Source organism: Natator depressus, chromosome 11 (assembly GCF_965152275.1).
Source record: "Natator depressus isolate rNatDep1 chromosome 11, rNatDep2.hap1, whole genome shotgun sequence".
Classification (NCBI taxonomy): domain Eukaryota; kingdom Metazoa; phylum Chordata; order Testudines; family Cheloniidae; genus Natator; species Natator depressus.
This window is the reverse complement of record NC_134244.1, coordinates 27497399-27517110: the sequence shown is the minus strand read 5'-3', so window position 1 is coordinate 27517110 and position 19712 is coordinate 27497399. Positions and strand designations below refer to the sequence as shown.

The window sequence follows — 19712 nt, the reverse complement described above, 5'->3', positions numbered from 1 at the left end:
CAGGGTCCATATTGCATCCTAGTCCATTTTTTGTGGTGTTTTAGAAACATATAGGTACATGTCTGAGAATAACAAAGGAACGATGTGTGATGTAGAGATGAAGGAACCCCCAGCAAGTAGGGGCCAGAAAATTACATAACTTTTGAAGAGTGGTGGTGACGGGAAAAGGCCACTTGGACTTAAGTTATGTTAGCTTACTTACACAGTTCATGCTACTATATATTATATTCGCTTTGGGGAATCCAGATTCCCAAAGGAAAGGAGCTATTTATGATATAGACATTTCAGCAGCTGGAAAGGGAACATTTGTGGATTACAAAACTAGAGGATAACTGGATTTTGTAATGGCTGCCAACATACAGTGGTTTTGGAACAGTTAAGAAACAGAGCTGTTTCTGTAACTCTCATGTTACATGCTGGAAATGAAAATGGTCCTTTCTGGTGGATGCTGTCTCTACTCTTATGTACTTGTCGTATGTTTTTGGCTTCATCTTAAAGTTAAAACCAACAAATCCCCCAAACTAAAGCACTCTGAAAGTACCCAGGAACTGTTAATGCTGTAGTGTTGAAAACTGTTTGGTGAAAGGGCTGATTAGCCCTAAAGGTCTCCCATTCTTGCTGGGAACTTTTCCAACGAACAAAGTACTTTGCCATCTGCTCTAACACCTACTGAAGAAGACAGTGGAAAGGCTATAGGTGACTTTAATGGGCACTGGATTGGACTAATTTCTGATTTTATACACACACACACACACACACACACACACACACTCTCTCTTATCAAATGAGCCAGCTGTCCCTAATTATTGACACAAAAGTCAATAAAAATACCTAAAAGTATCAGAAAAAATAAACAGCACAGATTGGAAACCCTGGACATGATTAAAACAGAGGTAGATTTAATTATATTTTGGGGCCAGAGGGTTAACAGACAGATATAAATTGATATCAGGAATGGATACATGTCTATCAGTTCAGCATAATGCAGTCTTAGAACTGGTGTGAACAACACAAAGCCTGTTGACAGGTTGAAAAAGGGTTTGCTGATAGTTGATGGGCAATTCCTTTTGGTGCCTCAGTTTCTCATTAACAGAGAATCTTTCAGCTTTTTGCCCTTTAATAAATGTGGTTTGAGAATAGAAAAGGCTTGAATAACTCTGCACTGAGTAAGGAAGACAAACTCCTTACAAATCTGTTAAATAATTTATGATCCAGAACACAATAAAATCACAAGGACAGTACAATTACAGATTCAGTGCTTTTCATGCTGCTTTAGTACCTTCTGGCTCTAGAAGCCCATTACATATGGATTCATCAGGGATATATCACAGGCCAACTCTCAAGATGAATTTGCACTTTGAAGTAAACTATCATGGAGGCAAGACTTACTCAAAAGGCATTGGAATTGAGTTAGCTTAAAAATAGAGAGAGAGCAGCAAGAAAGAAAGCAAGAATAGGGAAAGGAGAATTCGGACAACAATAAATATACAGGAATGAAGGAAAGTGAGGGGAGAAGGATTGAAATATCAGGCCCCCAAAACTTCAGCTGAAATGGTGCAAGGGGTGAGAGAAAAAGAGTGGATAGTGTAGAAAAACAATTAGTTGGGAAATCTATGGTAACAGTGAATCCTTCTGTTTAGTTCAGACAAGTTCATGGAGGATAGGTCCATCAATGGCTATTAGCCAATATGGTCAGGGATGCAACCTCAGGCTCTGAGTGTCCCTAGCATCTGTTTGCCAGAAACTGGGAGTGGACGACAGGGGTTGGATCACTTGATGATTATCTGTTCTGTTCATTGACTCTGAAGCACCTGGCATTGGATACTGTCGAACGAGAGGATTTTGGACTAGATGGACCATTGGTCTCACCCAGTATATCCGTTCTTATGTTCTTAGTTTCACTGACTCCTTGTGATCTAGAAAATAACTGTCTATCATTTAAGTACAATTTGCTAATTTATTTCCCAATATTCTTTATTAAGAAAGAAATTACAAAAAGCAGAAATTATAAAAGTCAGAAGCATAAGATGAAAAGTCAGAAGGATAAGACTGTGGCTGCTGACTATCCCAAATATAGTATGATAGCTATAACTTATTGGACAAAACAGGTATCTCAAGTGGTATTTGTATTTAATAACTGTATATTCCAATTGCATTTTCTGTGATGTTGATCGTCTGTTCACATAATGCCAAATTTTCCAGACAAGAAGTTTGTGTTTCCTTGGGAAGTTGCATTTTTCTCATCATTAGGTTTTGAAGGTGGGTCTACAGCAACGTATTTAATTTGAAAACCACCTGCTGTCACTGAGGCATCTGACAAAAACTTTAAGGTCATGAGATTTCCTAGGGCAAGAGAGAGGGGAAAAATTACTTCTTTGCTATTGAATAAAAAGTGCTGCTTTGGAATTTTTCTCTTCACCCCTCCCTCCCCAAGAGCTATTGAAGTATTTCCCCCCAAATCTTGCAGCTAAATCCTAAGATCCTTACTCACTTCTTATTCAGACAACACTGAAATCAATATTGGTGTATCTCATTGAAAACTAAGCAAGGAGCTCAAGATTCACCCACCAGTATCAATAAGAGTTTTGCTTGAGTAAATACTGAGTAAGACCTTCACGAGTTGGATCAGCATTGCTTACTATGGGCAGGGCCAGTTTAATGTAAGCAAGGGACACCCTTAAATTAGATATGATAAATAAGCACATTGGCTCAAATCCTCAAAGGTATTTAGGAAGAGGCAGGGCTGAGTGGGGACTGGGGGAAGGGGTGGAGTGGGGGTGGAGTCTGGAGCAGAGCGGGGGTCGAGCACCCCCTGGGAACTGAGGAAGTAAGTGCCTATGTTAAAAACCCAAAGATACAATGTATTCCCCAATTCCAGAGGCTCCTTTTCAGACATATCCTCTCTAATAAGAGTCTCGGGCCTGATCTTGCAATCCTGATTCCTGAGTAATGGGAATACTTATTGACTCAATATTTTGTATGTGGGCCGGTCTTGTAGGACTAGGCCACTGATACAGACATGCTAAACTCCCAAATCAGTGAAGTCACTTTGATGTAAAAGGGAGTTTTGCCTGAGTAAAGCCTACAGAATTGGTCCCTAATTCTTTGTCTAACTAGACTTCTCCAGGATGTCTCTTCTTTTACACTTATTTTTAAGCAAAAGTATTGACTAAAGTATATACTAGAAGGTTTGCATGGTGGCTTATGACATATTAGCCATGAAATGGGCATTTAATCTTCAAATATCTGGTCCCCTGGTCCAGTAGGTTGATATTTTTGTCTACAAGCAGTACATACAATATTACCTGTGCTGATGATATCATCTGGAAGTTCATCTCCACAGTACCTGAAAAAAGATTGTAAATGGTTCATGACTAAATGTGCAAATATGCAATAACATACATGCCACAATGATACCTTAACAGAGAAGGATGGAGTCCCCCTTTCTGTTATGGTCCATAGTTCTAAGTTGTTCTTTGGGGTCTCTTCTAACATAGAATTATGTCATTGGCTTAAGTACGTTTATCTGCACTATTTCACAAATGGGAGTGAGGGAGGAGAGAAGAAAGAGGATGCAGGAAGCAAAATTTGCAATAATTGAAGAAAGTAAATGAAATAAAAGAAGGCAAAGAGCTATTCATTTTCATAAGAAACAATGACTTGAAGCTGAGGGAGGACAACCTTAGATTAGACATAAGGAAAATGTATTAAAGGGGACTTGTCAAGGGAAAAATAAAAAGGGGATTGTGTACTCTCTTTGCTTCTTGATGATGTACAAAAGGGGCATGAAAAGCAGTGAGAATTTTAAGGGAGTTTATTTTTCTCTCTGTTTTTTTACATTAGAAATTCAGATGTTCCAAGCTGGAAAACTCCATGATTGCGGGGGAACCAGTGAAATGACAACATCACACGAGCAAAGAGAATAAAAAATTGAGCAAGTAAGTGGGAAAGCAATGTTTCAGATTGTAAGATTGTTTCAAACTCCTTGGGCTATTGGGTCGTTTTTGTTTTGTTTTTGTTAATATTTATTTCGCTTCAATAAAGAACAACATTTTGAGTGAAGTGTATTTTTGCTAATAACTCAACTCCCCCTCCCACATCCCTTCAATTAAGGTGTTAGCGCAAACACTGATTGTGCTCTGTGAGTTCCAAGAGCTCTTCCACCAAAGCCAGGGATGGATGACCATACTTGTATTTCTAAGGTAACAATAAGCAGTTGTTGCGAAAATCTTGCAGGCTTTCTTTATATTTCATAAAGAAGCAAAAAAGGGCAAAACCCTAATTTTTAAAAAAATCTTTGCAGGTCACCTTTACTAGTAGTGAGGAAGACTGCAGAGGAGAGGGTTTAGGCAACATCATTGCATATATTCAAGAGCATATTAGATGCAGGAGTGATGTAGGAAGCACCCCTGTAAATGCAATGTGGTCAACATGGTCTTTTTCTGAGCATACTGTCAATGAAATATTATACCTTGAACATTTTAACTATATAGCTTCAAATATATGTATAAAGATGTGGAAATTATTTTTACCTGCCCACAAAGCCAGTGATATCGTCATAGCTATCATAGACTTCTAAGAAATCAGCCATGCAAGCAGTGTCATCTTCAACATCAAAATCCAGGAACTGTAGATGAATCCGTTGTCCGTACTTTAGTCTAATGTGCCAGTAGCATATTAGTTTATTTTCATACTCGTTTGGGTAGCCTGGTGACTTAAAGATGTGCTTTGTGTCTGTGAAGATTCCACCACATTCTTTTGCTAAGAGAAAAATAAAAATAGATTTTTTAATGTGTTTTGATTTGTCATACCTTTTTGCCTGTTAGCTCTTCTGACAGAATCTTAAACAGAACCAACCCAGAATAACAACAGCAAGACTCTTGAGTGCTGTTCATATAGTCTATAACCTCATCATTCTTAACTAGTACCATGGTAGCACACATATGGAGCATATAGTATATATGGAATTGATATGCTGGCAACTAGGGGCCTAATCCAAAGTCTATTGAAGTCAATGGAAGTGCTCTCATTGACTTCAATAGGCTTCAGATCAGATGCTAGGTGCTCTGTATAAAGAAAATTGGGATGTCAAACTAAGTCAATCTATAGGCCTCACAACTGCACTTATAAATCACCCCACTTCCAACCTGGTCTCTCTTCCTTCAAGTTCCTCCTTAAAATATTCCCCATCCAAAATGTCTATAAACTCTAGCCCTCATCCCCACTCAGTTAGACTGTTTTTTTGTTTGGTTTTTTTTGCATCCTATTCCCCCTTCCTTTGGGCTTTATCATTCAAGATGTTGAGCACCTGTTCCCATTAGCTTCAGTGGAAGTTGAGGACTCTCAACAGCTCACAAGCCTGGAAGACCAAACACTCAGGGCTGGTCTACACTACCGCTTAAGTCGATGTAAGTTACATCTTCTCAGGGGTGTGAAAGAGCCATCCCCCTGAGCGACATAAGTTACGTCGACTTAAGTGCTGTCCACGCTGGTGCTATGTCAACCGGAGATGCTCTCCCACCGACATAGCTTTTCCGCCTCTTGCAGAGGTGGAGTAATTATACTGACGGGAGAGCACTCTCCCGTCGGCATACTGTATCTTCACCAGATGTGGTGCAGCTGCACTGATGTAGGCTGTAATGTAGACTTGCCCTCCGTTTGTACATTGTCTATTTTGATTGTAAATGCTTCAGCACAGATACAGGAAGGACTTGCATCCCAAACGCAAGTTGTTGCACAATGTATTAGGGTGACCAGATGTCCCGATTTTATCGGGACAGTCCCGATTTTTGGGTCTTTTTCTTATATAGGATCCTAATATATATCCCAATTTTTCACATTTGCTGTCTGGTCATCCTACAATGTACTGCCAACATCGTTAATACCTCAGAGAACAAGGCAGCCCTTAATTCAATTAGCAACAACTTAGCGTTCTCTCCTCGGGATGCTGCCCTTTCTCCATAAAGACAGGCACCTCGTCTCAAATCTGAACAATATTCTCCATCAAGTATTAAGAAATGTATTCACAATGGGAGGGACCCAAATTAACCTCTGAGTGTAAACAGCTCTGGTTAATCATGCTGTCCACTGCCCAAAGAATGTATTTGAAAAACATCTAAGTGGAGAGAGGACAGACAAAGGAGAAAGTAAGGCTGATAGTAATCAGTGACATAGTCTCTCACACTCTCTTTATTTGCTGAGCATTTGTGAGTGTCTCCCATCCATGCAGCTATTAAATTGATGACCGCTGAGCTAACATAAACAAGCTAGAACCACAGTGTACACAAATAAAATATGCACAGTTGTATGTACTTCTCTGCTAACCCAAAATGCTGGCTATGTAACACAGGATAGGCCATTTGGAGGGGTTTGAAAGAGAACACAAAGTTAAACAATTTTTCTTGTTGGTACCTACTTTTTATCTCTTCCCTCTACTTTACTTCCTTCTTCATTATACTAGTGGTACCAGATTATATTGGAACAATATGTGGTGCAAGCCTTGACAGTCATTTTTGGGTAGTTTCTTCTTCATGTGCTGAATCAAAATGCCCATCCTTATTTTTTATCTGCTTTTAAGTATAGCTAAACTTCCTTCCAAGTGTCAGACAATTAAAGGGGATGTTTATTAAAGGGATAATCACCACTCAAATTTGGGCCAAATTGTAGCAGAAACAAGCTTTTTACCAATAGAAGACAAATAGACATTTTCCTCTGGATTTTTTTCCATACTCCCATGAAAGTTGTCATTTAAAACAAATAAATACTCTGCTGCAGTGTGTGCAACCACAAAATAAAGCTGATTTAGTTGATTTTAGTTTGTGCAAGCTGAGAGAAATGTAAAAGGAAAACAAGATAATTAATTAATTAATTAATTACTACAATTGAGATTTTTAACATTCTTTTAATTTTAATGATCGAGTAACAGAGGTGAAATATGTTTGTTTACAATATATGATTTTAAATGTTCCCGTTAACATTACTTTTATAAACACACAGACCAAAATATTCAAACATAGGTGCCTAATGTTAGGCATCTAAATAAAAGTAGCTGCTAATCACCCATGGCCTAATCATAAATTTAGGCACATAAATGTACACACCCAAATTGGAAAATTCATTAGCCCTATTATTGATTCACTAGCTAGCAGTTGGTCTATTATTAACCTTAAAAATCTATTTTATTTAGTAAAAAGGCATGTAATTAAGCAACATTGGATTTTTTTTAGACACACCATGAGGGTTGTAGCAATAGACATCCCATCTCTCACTTCTGTTGAGGCGAATCCCATAGTCAACAATGCCGGTCTTTCCAAAGCCACAGCTGGATCCAGCTTTCACTATGGGATAACCGACTCTGCCCTTAGCCATCCAACCAGCAGCACACACATGGAAACCTGTGTGACAGAAGGTTTTGAAAATTCACTCTAAGCAAGAAACATTATAAAAATTATTGCCTCATTCAAACTAACAACACTTTTTCTCATTGCCAAAATCTAGTTTATGTATAATTAGCTTAATGCAAATCATATCATAGTACTGAGGCAATTGCTATCTTTTGCGTGGAGAATTTTGAATGCAGAGTACAAAATCACTTCTTGTCCTCCAAAATAAATTTTTTTCTCAGTGAAAAATAAAAATCAGTTGCAGATGGACAGTAAAGCTCCCCACCCTAGAAATAATATTACCAACCTTTGTATTCAAATTAGGAGTCAGATTAGTCATGTAAATATAATACATTGATTGCTTTGTTTCCTTTTTAGTGCCTAATCCTACAACCTCACTCAGTCATTACTCATGGGAATAAGGGTTTTCAGGACTGGGCTCTTTGGGTGGATAAAAAGATATATACATGGGATAAGCTGAGGCAACAGAAATGCTTATTGAATTAAAAAACAACCTGTTAATACGACGTTATGGCTGAGAATTTAAAAACAATAAATCAAAAAATTCAAAGTTATTCACTGCTTAGTACAAAACAGTTTTCATAAGCTTACCAAATTTTCAAAGTAAAAAGGCAGAACACTTCTTTTGTGGTGGTTTTCAGGTTGTGAAATAGTCACAAACAAGAAAATGTACTCCATTATTGTTTGCTAGTGCCTACTGCCAGGTTTTGATTCAACAGTGATGCTTACATATTCCTCACGATGGAGGATTTTTTCCAATAACTTATGTTCTGAATGAGTTGATCATGAAACAATGAACAAAAATGTTAACATTCACTCGGAGCAAGATAACACCTTCAATGGGGTCTGCACTCATTCAACTCTTCATTCCAAACACTTGTCATCACACTGAACACTCTTTCTGCTGGACTGTTTGTTCTCAGTATATATGGAGAAAATTTAGCAAGATGTCTTGGATAAACACAATAAAAAGTGTTTTTGATTGATTAAATGAAAATTTGGGACATTTCTAGAAGAAGTTCCTGAGGCACTGATCATTTTTTTAAGAAAATGCAGTGAAGGGGAATGCTTCTATCTCCAAAAGCACCCCCTTCGTGTAAGGTTAGTGGTGAGGAGATTGAGGGTGAGGCTGCTGCTCCCAAATTCAAGGAATAGGCTGCTCCATTGTGCTGCACCCACTCTAGGGCTCCGTCCCACACAAAGCACAAAGAGTCACACTAGCACTGCAACCAGCTGCTACAACAGGGGTTGGCAACCTTTGGCACCTGGCCTGTCAGGGTAAAGCCGTTGGTGGGCCAGGCCAGTTTGTTTATTTGGAGCATCAGCAGGAACGGAGCCCCGCAGGTCCCACTGGCCGTGGTTCGCTGTTCCTGGCCAATGAGAGGTGTGGGAAGCAGCGCGGGCCGAGGGACGTGCTAGCCACTGCTTCCCACAGCTCCCACTGGCTGGGAACAGTGAACCGCGACTAGTGGGAGCTGTGTGGCTCCATGCCTGCAGATGCTCCAGATAAACAAATGGGCCCGGCCCGCCAGCGGCTTTACCCTGATGCGCCAGGTGCCAAAGGTTTCCGACCCCTGCGCTACAACTATCTGCAATACAAGTCGCATAGCAGCCCTGAGCAATCAAGGGGGTGGGAAACCGCAGACAGTTCAAGCAGAATGCCTGAGCTGCCTGTGTTTTCTAACAAGATTGCAAGAGCCACCCTCAAATTCATGACACTTGCAATAACACAAGTGTTGGCAACATGGAGCGTGTGATGTGAGATTCAAGGGACTGCACATTCAAATGCACATTTTCTTTCATACCTATTTTTCTTGCTGCCTCCAGCTGCTGGTATGTGGCTAGTTGTCCTCCTTCATATTCACACACTGCTTTAGCTTCCGCATAGGTGAGCTGATATTTTCCAGCCCGCGCCTCCCTGTGGTACACTCCAGCTGCTCGCTCTGTGGGATCAAAGCCGTTAAGAATTTTAGTATTTCTTAGGAGTACAGAATATAGGATCCCAACTGGCCTCCCTTCCTGGATGATATCAGACCTCATTGCTGCCAGCAGTTGATCAGGAACTGCAGCTTGGGCTATTGCCCAGGTGAGAACATAAACAAGATATTCAACTGAACTTTACGTTATTTAGAAAGCTTCAGGAAAATGTGTGTCCCTCCCAACACAGGGGTATTTTAGAGTCCTGTGGGAGGGGGGCTTTTTGAACCACAGTGAGTCAACATACTTCTGAAATGATCCCCAGAACTACTACTTAGAAAGCAGCAGCTCTAGCAACAATGAACTCTTGTCAGAAACACTGAATCTGGAATATCCCACTTAAGCTAAGAGGTGATCTTTCCTGACTGGTATCACAATGTACTTTTGGATATAATTGTGAGAGATATGGCAATGTCCTGCCATGTCCTAGACAAACCGAAGGGAATGAAGTTAAACTTTATTGAATTAAGTTTAAGTATTTTAGGAGTTCATTCTATGAAAAAGGCAATATTTATGTATTATTGTATGTAACTTTTTAAAGGGGAGACATGACTAATGTAAACCTTGGGAAGTGTTATGAGCTGCAAAGGACTCTTTTGAACAATGTGCCAGACAAGACTGAACTTCTAGTTCAGGAAGTTTCCTAGGAAGGAGTGTTTCTCCTCCTTGGGAAAGCAAATTTCTCCCTTTGGACCCAACCTTTTGAAGTTACACCTTCAGGTGAAACCATTGCCTGGCTGATTTCCGCAGATCAAAAACTCAGACTTTATAAAGAAGTGAGGATACATGAAGGTTCTTGTTCTGAGCAAAAGCTGTTATGAACTTGCAAAAAACAAACAAACAAACAAAAACAAAAAAACCCCACCCAAAACAAAAAACAAACAAAAAAAACCCCACAACGCCACACCTGTGTGGGGTTAGGAGGACTGTTTACTGGCAAGAGTCCTTGTTGGAGTTGGGGTGATCTCTGGTCAGCTTATAAGCATGCATGTAGGTTCTTCTGTTATTTTTAATACGATTTCTCTGTAATGTTTTTACCTTAAGAATAAATGTGCTTGCTTAGAAAGGGCTGTGTTGTAATTTAACTGTGGGCACTTATGCTATTTTCAGCTTCTGAGGAGAAGGCAAAGCAGGCCTGCTGAGGCAGTCTGACTTGCTAGAGAAGGGGGTAGCTTGGGAATACCATGGTCAGGAGGGAGAGAGACACATGTCTCTGGCCAAGAGAGGTGACAGCTGAGGAGCCAGCCATAGAATGGGGGTCCTTGCTGAACCACAAAGGGGAGATAGAAATGCAGTTGCCCTGAATTATTACAATAATTTTGAGTGTACTCTTTGTAGAATGAATCAGAACTTTGTTCTGAAGGTCTAGAGAAATTACAGAGTTATTTGGCTAGAGGAGGTGCAGAAAATTAAAGGGAAGAGTGATGTGACACACATATTTGAGCTACTGTCACATATTAGGCACAGAACCAGAGCAATTGTTAGCTGATGTTTTTCTTATACAAAAAATTCTTACATTTGTTTTATAACAACATTGCAATATTTCTACCATCACTGCTGTTGAAGGGTCCAGTTGATTTGCATGCAGAACTCCCATTGATTTCAATGGGAAACTTTACCCCACTTGAAATCTGACAGAAACTACTGTACATCATGCTACATTGCCATCACTAGTCAACATGACCAAAAAAATTGGCAAATATAAAGCTGTTTTACACAATAGTAATACCACACCATAGGAAAAGTAACCTCTCTTTTGAAAGAGTACTTAGATTCAGTGGCTTTGTCTACATTAGGGACATTGTCAACTTTCCCTCCATTAATCTGTGGTTGGCAATGGTGGGAATCCTAGTGTAGACAGCCTGATGACTGCCAGTACAGTTTTTAGACTCATGTTAATTAGACTTGTTCCCAACAGGGTTAGATAAAAACAGTCTCAGCAGACAGTGGGCTGCTTATATGAATATACTCAAAAATGTCCCTGATGTAGACAAGGCTAATATATATTATATGGAGTTGGGGTGCTTCCAGTCCAAAAACGTAAGAGATCATAACATATGCTAGCTACACATATAGGATAGCATGTATGCTCTTTGATGGGATCCCCGGGGTGCAGCCTGGGACTGTGGGACCACTGTGGCCCCTTGACTCTCCAGCCTGGGCTGTCTCTTACAATACTTTGCTAGTGATAAGCAGCAAAGCCCTCCAGGCACTGTTATCACTCAGCGCAACCGCAGGTGGAGCCCCACACCCAGCTAGATTGCATGAATGCTCCTGGAGCCACTCATGAATCACACAAAGGCACCAGCCAAATCCCCCCAGCTCCCAGCCTTGTACCTCAGGAATCTGAATCAAGATGAGCAGTGCAATTTTATTAATTGGTTCACCACTTCATCAATGGAAAGTGGTCATACACCAGCCTTTGTAAACCTGAGCAGATTTACCAAACACTTCAGGCAAATTCACTGGTAAAGATAATCAGTAAAACAAGTTTATTGATTACAAAATATAGCTTTTAAGTGGTTACAAGTGATAGGCAAAAAGTCAGCGTGGTTATCAAAATAAAATAAAATATAAGCACGCAGTCTAAACTCTCAACCCTATTAGACTGGGCAATATCTAGATTAAGCAGTTTTTCTCACCCCACTGGATATTACAGTTCATAGTAGCCAGGTTTCACTCTTGAAACCTGGGCCAGTCTCCTTTGTTGGAGTCTTCAGTCTTTTGAGAGTCCTTGTTGCTTGCAGCATAGGTGGGGGTGGAAAGGCCAAGCAGGGGGCCATTGTGTTCTGATTTACACCATTAGTCCATGTGCTTGGAGAACACAAGTCCAGGCAAGTCTGACAGGGATTGCTGAGTCACCAGGCAAGGTTGAGTAATTCCCCTGGTGTCGCCTTGTGCAACTGAGTCATTGTATTGTAGCTCCCTTTGTGGGCAATGGCTGGTGAGGTCTGTTCAGCACCCACCCGGGCATTGGTTACCTCCCTTGTCATTGTCTCTGGAGAGCCAGTATCCGGGCACTTCCCAAACCCACAACCAGTGGGTTTTCAGTGAAAATCATACAACACAATTATTATAATTTTATATGTATTAATGGTACACATATTTAGATGGAACAATGGGTTTCAGCAGATCATAACCTTTTCCCTGATATCTCACATGGCATTCTTTTTGTGAAATATCACAGTTATATACAAATGATGAGTATGGGGGTTACAGGCTGCTCCTCTGGAGTGCAGAGTGTCACATGCTCCATTTAAAACATTTTCAAGATCCTTTTTGTAGGAGAGAGTTTTTGAGACCACAAAATTGTCATCAATCAGGTTTTAACCTATATATCCTGGCACTTTCTTTCTCCAGTAGTTAAGTGCATTTGATATAGTTATGTATGGATTGAAAATCTGATTAATACAGTAAAGAGATGCATAATTTAACATTACAGTACTTTCATGTGACAATCTGGGAAATGAGGTAGTCAGTTACCATGTCTCACAAGTAAGCTCACAAATGAATCTAAAAATCAAAGGCTTCAATCCTTCAGTCTCACTGAGCTGTGCTCAGAGCAGGAACCAAGTTTGGGATGTTGGGGGGAAAACGTGGCTGATTTCTGAGACCGTCACTTAGCAAAGGTGACCAGTCCCCAGTGTAATTTAGAGCAATCTCAGGGTTACTCTAATTACTAGATGCCAATAACTTATAACAAAAAGACTAAAATACCACTATGAGGTTCTGGTCAGATCACTGTCCCTTTGGACTTATCCCTCTTACGCACGACAGTGGTGCCAACAAGAATTAATAGCGTGCAGTTGCCCATAAATGGGGTTTTCAAATTTTAATCCTTTAGAGGCAAATTTTGCTCCATTTTACCAGTCTGATGAAATCTCAGTGTGGACGGGACATTAATGACAGGTTTGTTCAGGCTATTATTGGAAAGGTTCTGGCTTTCCAATTTTTGTAAAAGCTGCTATACCATTAGTAGCACCTCTTTGGTTTTCTATCTTCATAAGTTGTATTGTGTGTGGTCTTGTCCTGCTAAAAGCAATCACCACCTTACAGCTCTGTTACTCTTTTATAAAATTGTGTTGGTAGCTTTTGGCTGGATAGCGCCCACACACGTATCCCGCTAAGCTTTGAGGTTTGCTGCTGATACCATATGCCACTTGTTAATGCTGTGGCATGGTCTATTATAGTATCTATATTTACTGATCACATCTTTCAGAGGTTTTTTTTAAGTACATCCAAGACTGTGCAGGATTGTGATACAACACAACAGCAAAACATCCCTTTGATAAATTAACATACCTATTGTGATGCTGGCAGGCCAGACGCCAGCTCTTGCTCAGGCTGCAGGCATTAGCTAAGAACTGACAACCTCATAAGTGGAGATCAGACCTGTATGTTAGTTTTGCTCAAAATAGGTATTAGTCTTATAAGAATATAGTTCAGTGTTTAGACTCTATGAAATGCTTGTATGTTGCTGTATGTATTAATCTCACTTATACTATCCATATCCCATGTTATAGGTAATATTTAAGTGTTTGTTCTGAAACTGTAAACCCCCACAATCAGGACACAAACATTACCAAGTGAAATACTAGTTTGCCACAGGAGGTGTTGTCTCCTGCCCAACCAAAAAGGCCCATAGACACCGGACCAACCACTGTGGAACATCAGAGGACAAACTACTTTGTTGATTGCTCCCCCAACCCTGAGTAGGAGATATGCACGTGAACTTGTCCCATCATCTTGAACTCTGGGAGAAGGGAATAAAAATCCCTGACAAAAAGAAACTGCAACTTTTTGGTTGTTTGAACTCTGATGGGCCAGAGACTCTAAGGCCATGTCTAAACGACCACTTACGTTGGCAAAACTTATGTTGGGACTGGAAGTAACCTGAATGTGGTGTGATTTTTGATATCACATTTATCACTAAGTTCACTTTGTCTGGGTGGTATGGTAGACTGGAGAGTCTAAGGGGACTCTCTGGTACTCCATGATAAAACTGTTACAGTGATCCAGGAGTTCACATTTGTGACTGGCTTGGTGAAACCTAATCATAGAACAGACCACCAGTTTGGGGTGTCTGCCCTGCTTTTGACAGTCTGCCCTGCAGTAGGCGCACACTGTCATGAGCCGCTTTAGATAGCATGACACGTATATTGATAGATATACACATATACACACACACACACTTATTGAGGCACTATCATGTCTCTGTAGTTAAGGCTGAATCAAGTTCTACTTGTACATACAAACACACATCTGATGCAGTTTATACATCCCAAGTGAATGGTTTAATGCTGCCACTAGAGAGCAGGAAGCACTCCAGCTGGAGCTGATTACAGCAGCTATAAAGGCTATCCTCTGCAGAGGGAGAGATCTGGCTGAGAAAAATATACTCTCCCTGGGTGCCTAGCTGGGAACTGTTCCTTGACAGTAGTAAAGGTTCTAAATAGCCCAAAGGCCTGCTTAGTGTAGAGCTCTTTATGCTTTCCTCTGGAGAGGTCTTAAAGGGTTGCTACTAGCTAGGCAACAGCCTGCCCCTTAAGAATCCTCTGTAGTATGTAGCATATGTAATCATTTTCCTCTGTATTTGAAACATTGTATACTGGGACCATCCACCACTGCCCTTTGGACCCTACCACAGGGAGTACAGCCTGTCGAGTTAACAATGTATTGTTCTTCCACCACGGGCCCTCTATAGCTCTCCCTGGAGCTCCCTGGAGATGGAGGATGCTGCTGCTGCAAAGGTGATTGACCTTCCCCCACACCCACTTCCATAACAGCAGGTGAGATCTGAATGTAAAGGGTTCTCTGTGTACAGGTTAAGGACTGCTAGATTTGACCCAATGAAGGTCCACTAAAATGAGTGATAGAATGGAGTAAATCGAAATTGAAAATTGAAGGGGAAGCAGAAGATGTAAATTTTTAACTTTGTTCTAAGTGGTCATTGTAAAGAAATATAGTAATACATTAGTGCACGTTAATATTTCACATTATGTCCTTATATTAGGTACAAAGAAGAAAAAGGAAGCCAGAAGCAGACACTTCTCTTGTGCCCATGAATCTAGCAGTTTTGCTGTTAATCCACAAACCTTAATGGCCAGTTTTGTTCTGTCCTCAGACCAAATACAGCGGTTGCCCTGAGGCAACACTCCACTTAGATTTCAGTGATATTCAGTGTGCGAATAAGGACAAAAGAAAATATAGAATATTAGGAAACAGAGATCTTATTACAACTTTCTGTAGGAGTTCAGTGCGCCTTAGTGAAGCCAAAAAATGTGACAAAGAATTTTTAGTTTGTTTCACAGATTTCTCCCCCACCAAAAAAAAAAAAAAATCACAGCTAGATAAGACCATGAAATATGTACATATGAGCCCTGATTCTGGGCTGTGTTCTGGTCCCTTTATGCCACTCCAGCAGGGAAATGGGGCTAACAAGCATCCTGATCTCCCCATCCCCTTACTTCCCCTTCCTTTCGCTGCACCTTGGTGATGGCCTGCTGGGGCATGTGTGACCAGAGTGCTCTGTATTCCACTATTCTGGGTTGTTGATGGTCTCTTGGAATCTGTTGCATCCAGTGTGGAAGTTACAGCAGTTCCCGAGGTTGCGCTAGCCAAATTGGCCCCCAGTAGCCCTAGAATCCTTGAGGTGCAAGGGTGACATGAAGTTCTAGTATGTGCTTCAGGACTGGAGCAGCTCAGAATCAGGGCCTTGGTGTGTCAGATTTATCACTTCAGTTTTGCAGAACCACTCACTACCAATATTCCCTCTAAAGCCACGACCTACCACTGGCCCTTGCTAGTTTATCCTGTTAATCAGTTTCACAAATTCATCTAATGTCTAATCTCCATAGTTTCAGTTTACTGATCCTTGCCCTAGGAATGGATTTTAGTTGCACGCCTTAAATCATTTGTAAACAATTTCTGCTGAGCTGAGCAACTCCCCATTACTAAAAAGTATGTTCTCTATTTACACATTTCCTTGTAAACATAACAAACAGAAGGATCAAATACTCTAGTGCTTGCTGAGGTTCCGTGTTTACTTGTTCTTTTTCCTCTTTGCTCATGAGGAACTTACTTTAAAATGAAAGAAATATACTTTTCTAGTTTATTTTCTTCTCCCGTTATCTGAAGCTGATTAGAACAAAGTATTCCTTTCCCCCTGTCCAAAATACAGCCCTGTATAAACACAATAAAAATGTTTGTGCAAAGTTACTCTGATATTGGTATTACAATAACTGCTTTTGGAACATGCCAGAATGTGCATGTTTCAAAAGCTGACTTCAGTCAAATAAATAAGCTGTTAGTGTAAAGCTAATATATTCAGCTGCACTAAGTATCCATGTTTAGTGAATTTGAACACAATACACTGGGTAGCATAGAAATAAGATGAAGGGAATTTCTAGTCTACATTTCTAGTCTGTCCTGATATCAAGACACGATAGTTCTGTGTCATTGCTATGGTGCCTTATTTTACTGAAAAAAAGTTCTCATTCTGGTTTGGATATTGCTTTGCCAGAAGAGAGGAAGCAAAGGAAAGTTCAAATGTGACTATGCCCTGTTTTACAGATGCTCCCATTTACCTCAGTAGGGTTGGTTCTTTTCTTTCCTGTATGTGTTATGGGCTAATTAAATCATCACTGTGTTGTTTTGTTGGACATGGTATTTTTCCCCCCTACAGTCAATAGGAGATGGGACTGTGGTTACTTATTGTTCACATTACAACTGAAACATTGTTATGATTGTATAAAAGCGTGTGGGGTTGTAACGGTCAAAATTCTCTTCAGTTCACTGCATTATGTTTTGGCTGCACCAGCAGCTATATTTTTGTTGCAATAATTGGACTGTAGGGTGTAGTTGGAGACCCTCTGTTTAGTGCAGTGGTCTGGAGCGGTGACCTCAGGCACTCAGGGTAAAATATTTGAAAGTTATGGTCTGAGGCACTCCATGGGTTCTCCTTTTTGGAGATTGAATGAGAGAGTGTTTTTCTTTCATCTTTCCTGTCACTATAAATCCTTTTATTGCAAGAGGTGCTGACACCAGTGTTTTTGGTTTAATAGAGGGAAGAGTAGTAATCCATGGTGCCCTGATTCAGTCCAGTTAACACCTTGCTTCTTCCTTTTAAAGAGAAAGGAAGCAAAACTAGAAGGAGACTAAAGCACTCCATTTCCACTCAATCCATACAAAAGGCAGCTGCTGAGATTATTTTGTCCTTACCCTAAAGGCTCTTCACAGCCATCTGAGCCTACTTACCCTGGTGTCTTATCATGTCACCTCTCCACCACCGGTCAGCCAGCAATGCCAGTCTTAACTGCTTCTCACACATATGTCTGCTAAGTTGTCCCTTAGGCATAGTATACCCTCCTTTTGGTGACCATAGAGACACTACCCTCTCCTCCTTCATAGCCCTCCTTCTCTGTGATATCTCAAATACATTTAAGAAAGAGTGGCTATGCTCAGGACTTGGTGGGGAGGGGAAGTAGTTAAAAATGAGTATTTGTATAGAAAAGATTAGCGAGCGAGAGAGAGAGAGAGAGAATGAATGTTTCCGTTCCCCCACCCATATTTCATATATCACTTGTCATTTAGTTTTCAAGTTTTTTTTAGGGAAGGGACTAGATTTACCTATGTGTATGTTTAGCACCTAATAAAGTGGTCCGGATCTTAAATCTGGCCACTATGCAATGACTAATAATAAACATGAATTAAACTAACTAGAAATCTTTTAAAGAGATGCATAATGTACTGTAAAAGATAAAATAGTGTATAACTATTACTCCATAAATCAGCCTTTTCAGACACACATTTGCTTGGTTGTTCTTTATGTTAATGTGTTTTGAATTAGTGTTCTTTCCATTGCATTTGAAAATGTATGATTTTAAGAAGCCCTTTTACCCACATATGAAAGAATAGACTGCTGCCACAGTATTTGTACATCATTCTTTCATAATTATTCCCCACAGCTGCTTGATGATGCCATCAAACCATAAAAAAAACCAGTACACACTTTCCAAGAATTTTTACTGAAAATGTAGGAAGTATTATATCTGTGGGGAGAGCTATTACCTCAGCATTCTTTAGTTTCACATGTAGGACACCATGTATTTGTTTTATGTTCATGCAAAAACTAGTGTGCTCCTTTTACAGCTTTCCTTTTACACTTTCATATTTTTCCTTCATTAAAAGAATTGTCATTTAATACTCAGTTTTTATTTCAGCTCATGCTTTCAGATAATACATTCAACTTACATAGTTCATGGATTCTTTTCCTGGGTAGCCTTTAGTTAGAAAATAAGTGTGAAAACATTAAGAAAATTAGGCAAAAACAGTAATTACTCAGCTAAAATTCCTATTGATTTCAATGCAAGATTTTGCCCTTATTGATGTACAGTACATTTTTATATCATTTTAAATAACTGTGGTTCTTTCCGCAGCAAAGTGAATGAATGAAAATGAAAAGAATGAATGCATTTTGTTCTTACCTAACCAAATAGAGTTATGCAGTACTCCATTCTTGAATCCCCAACTTTGAGCCTCGTTCCACAACAAGACAAAGAAGAAAATTAACACGATCATCTCTTCTGTCTGAGCTATTAGATTGTAAATGCTCTCTGTTGAAGCAGTCAGAGTAACCTCAGCTAGCAGCTGCCTAAATTCTGTTGGAGCATCTGGTAACCTGATCTTAAATGGTATGTTTCCATGTGAGGTCAGCAAGCCTGCTCCAATTGAACTTTCTGTAGTATTGTTACAGAATTAAATGTGATGTCGGAGTTGGTTGGTCTGACTCACTTTATGGCTCCCTTGCTGATGTGTCTGCTCCTCAATGTATCCATAACTACCAAACCACATGTGAAAACTTATGTGCCAAAATTTTCTTTAGCGCTCACTCTCTTCAAATATATTCCTGCCTGTGCTAAAACTAAGTAGCAAATCTAACAGTGGATGATGATTTTACTCACACAATACATTATCTGTTGTCATTTAAACATTCTAAAAGTCTGGTCTGGTGGAATTTCTCAGGGACCTGACTGGGAAAAAGCAGTAGTACAGGTAATGCTTTGCCTTAGATTTAATAATTTTATTAAGATGTTGAAGTAAAAACAAAACAGTACAGAGTTCAAGCATAGAAGTTTCTGGGGATCAGGGAATAAGGTACAGATTATCAAGGGGTGTGAAATTCAGTTTAGGAATGGGTGGCGTAAGGAATACATAATCTGCAATCTCCCTGATTGGGTGTAAAAGTTTAACGGGTCAAAGTACAGACATTGAGATATGGGGGTATGTTCAGGTGTGGAGTATAATGAGTGGATATGATGATGAGGATGGATT

General features: G+C 40.0%; 2 protein-coding genes across 2 annotated transcripts in view; one reads left to right on the top strand and one right to left on the bottom strand.

Annotated features, from left to right (window-relative positions):
* Positions 1-917: 917 nt before the first annotated feature.
* Positions 918-19139, bottom strand: TNFAIP6 (TNF alpha induced protein 6). Its single transcript, XM_074967335.1, has 6 exons — positions 18866-19139; positions 9209-9346; positions 7233-7394; positions 4533-4761; positions 3306-3346; positions 918-2343 (listed from the first exon to the last, which is right to left on the bottom strand). Exons 1-6 carry the CDS (start codon positions 18957-18959, stop codon positions 2180-2182), a joined length of 828 nt encoding a protein of 275 aa, XP_074823436.1. The 5' UTR covers positions 18960-19139; the 3' UTR covers positions 918-2179.
* The window catches only part of NMI (N-myc and STAT interactor), a 52610-nt gene continuing 47763 nt past the window's right edge, over positions 14866-19712 (top strand). Inside the window, exon 1 of the mRNA XM_074967332.1 lies at positions 14866-15169. The gene's annotated coding sequence lies outside the window, so the exon portion shown is untranslated. The remainder of the gene's footprint in view (positions 15170-19712) is intronic.

Bases quoted from the DNA above. Each gene is read 5' to 3' on its own strand.
- TNFAIP6 (XM_074967335.1), bottom strand. From the start codon at position 18,959: ATGATCGTGTTAATTTTCTTCTTTGTCTTGTTGTGGAACGAGGCTCAA. The intron at 7,395-9,208 runs GTATGAAAGAAA...TCTGTCACACAG, and splicing joins GGAGGCAGCAAGAAAAATAG to GTTTCCATGTGTGTGCTGCT. The intron at 3,347-4,532 runs GTAAAAATAATT...ATCTTTTTTCAG, and splicing joins ATCACTGGCTTTGTGGGCAG to GTACTGTGGAGATGAACTTC.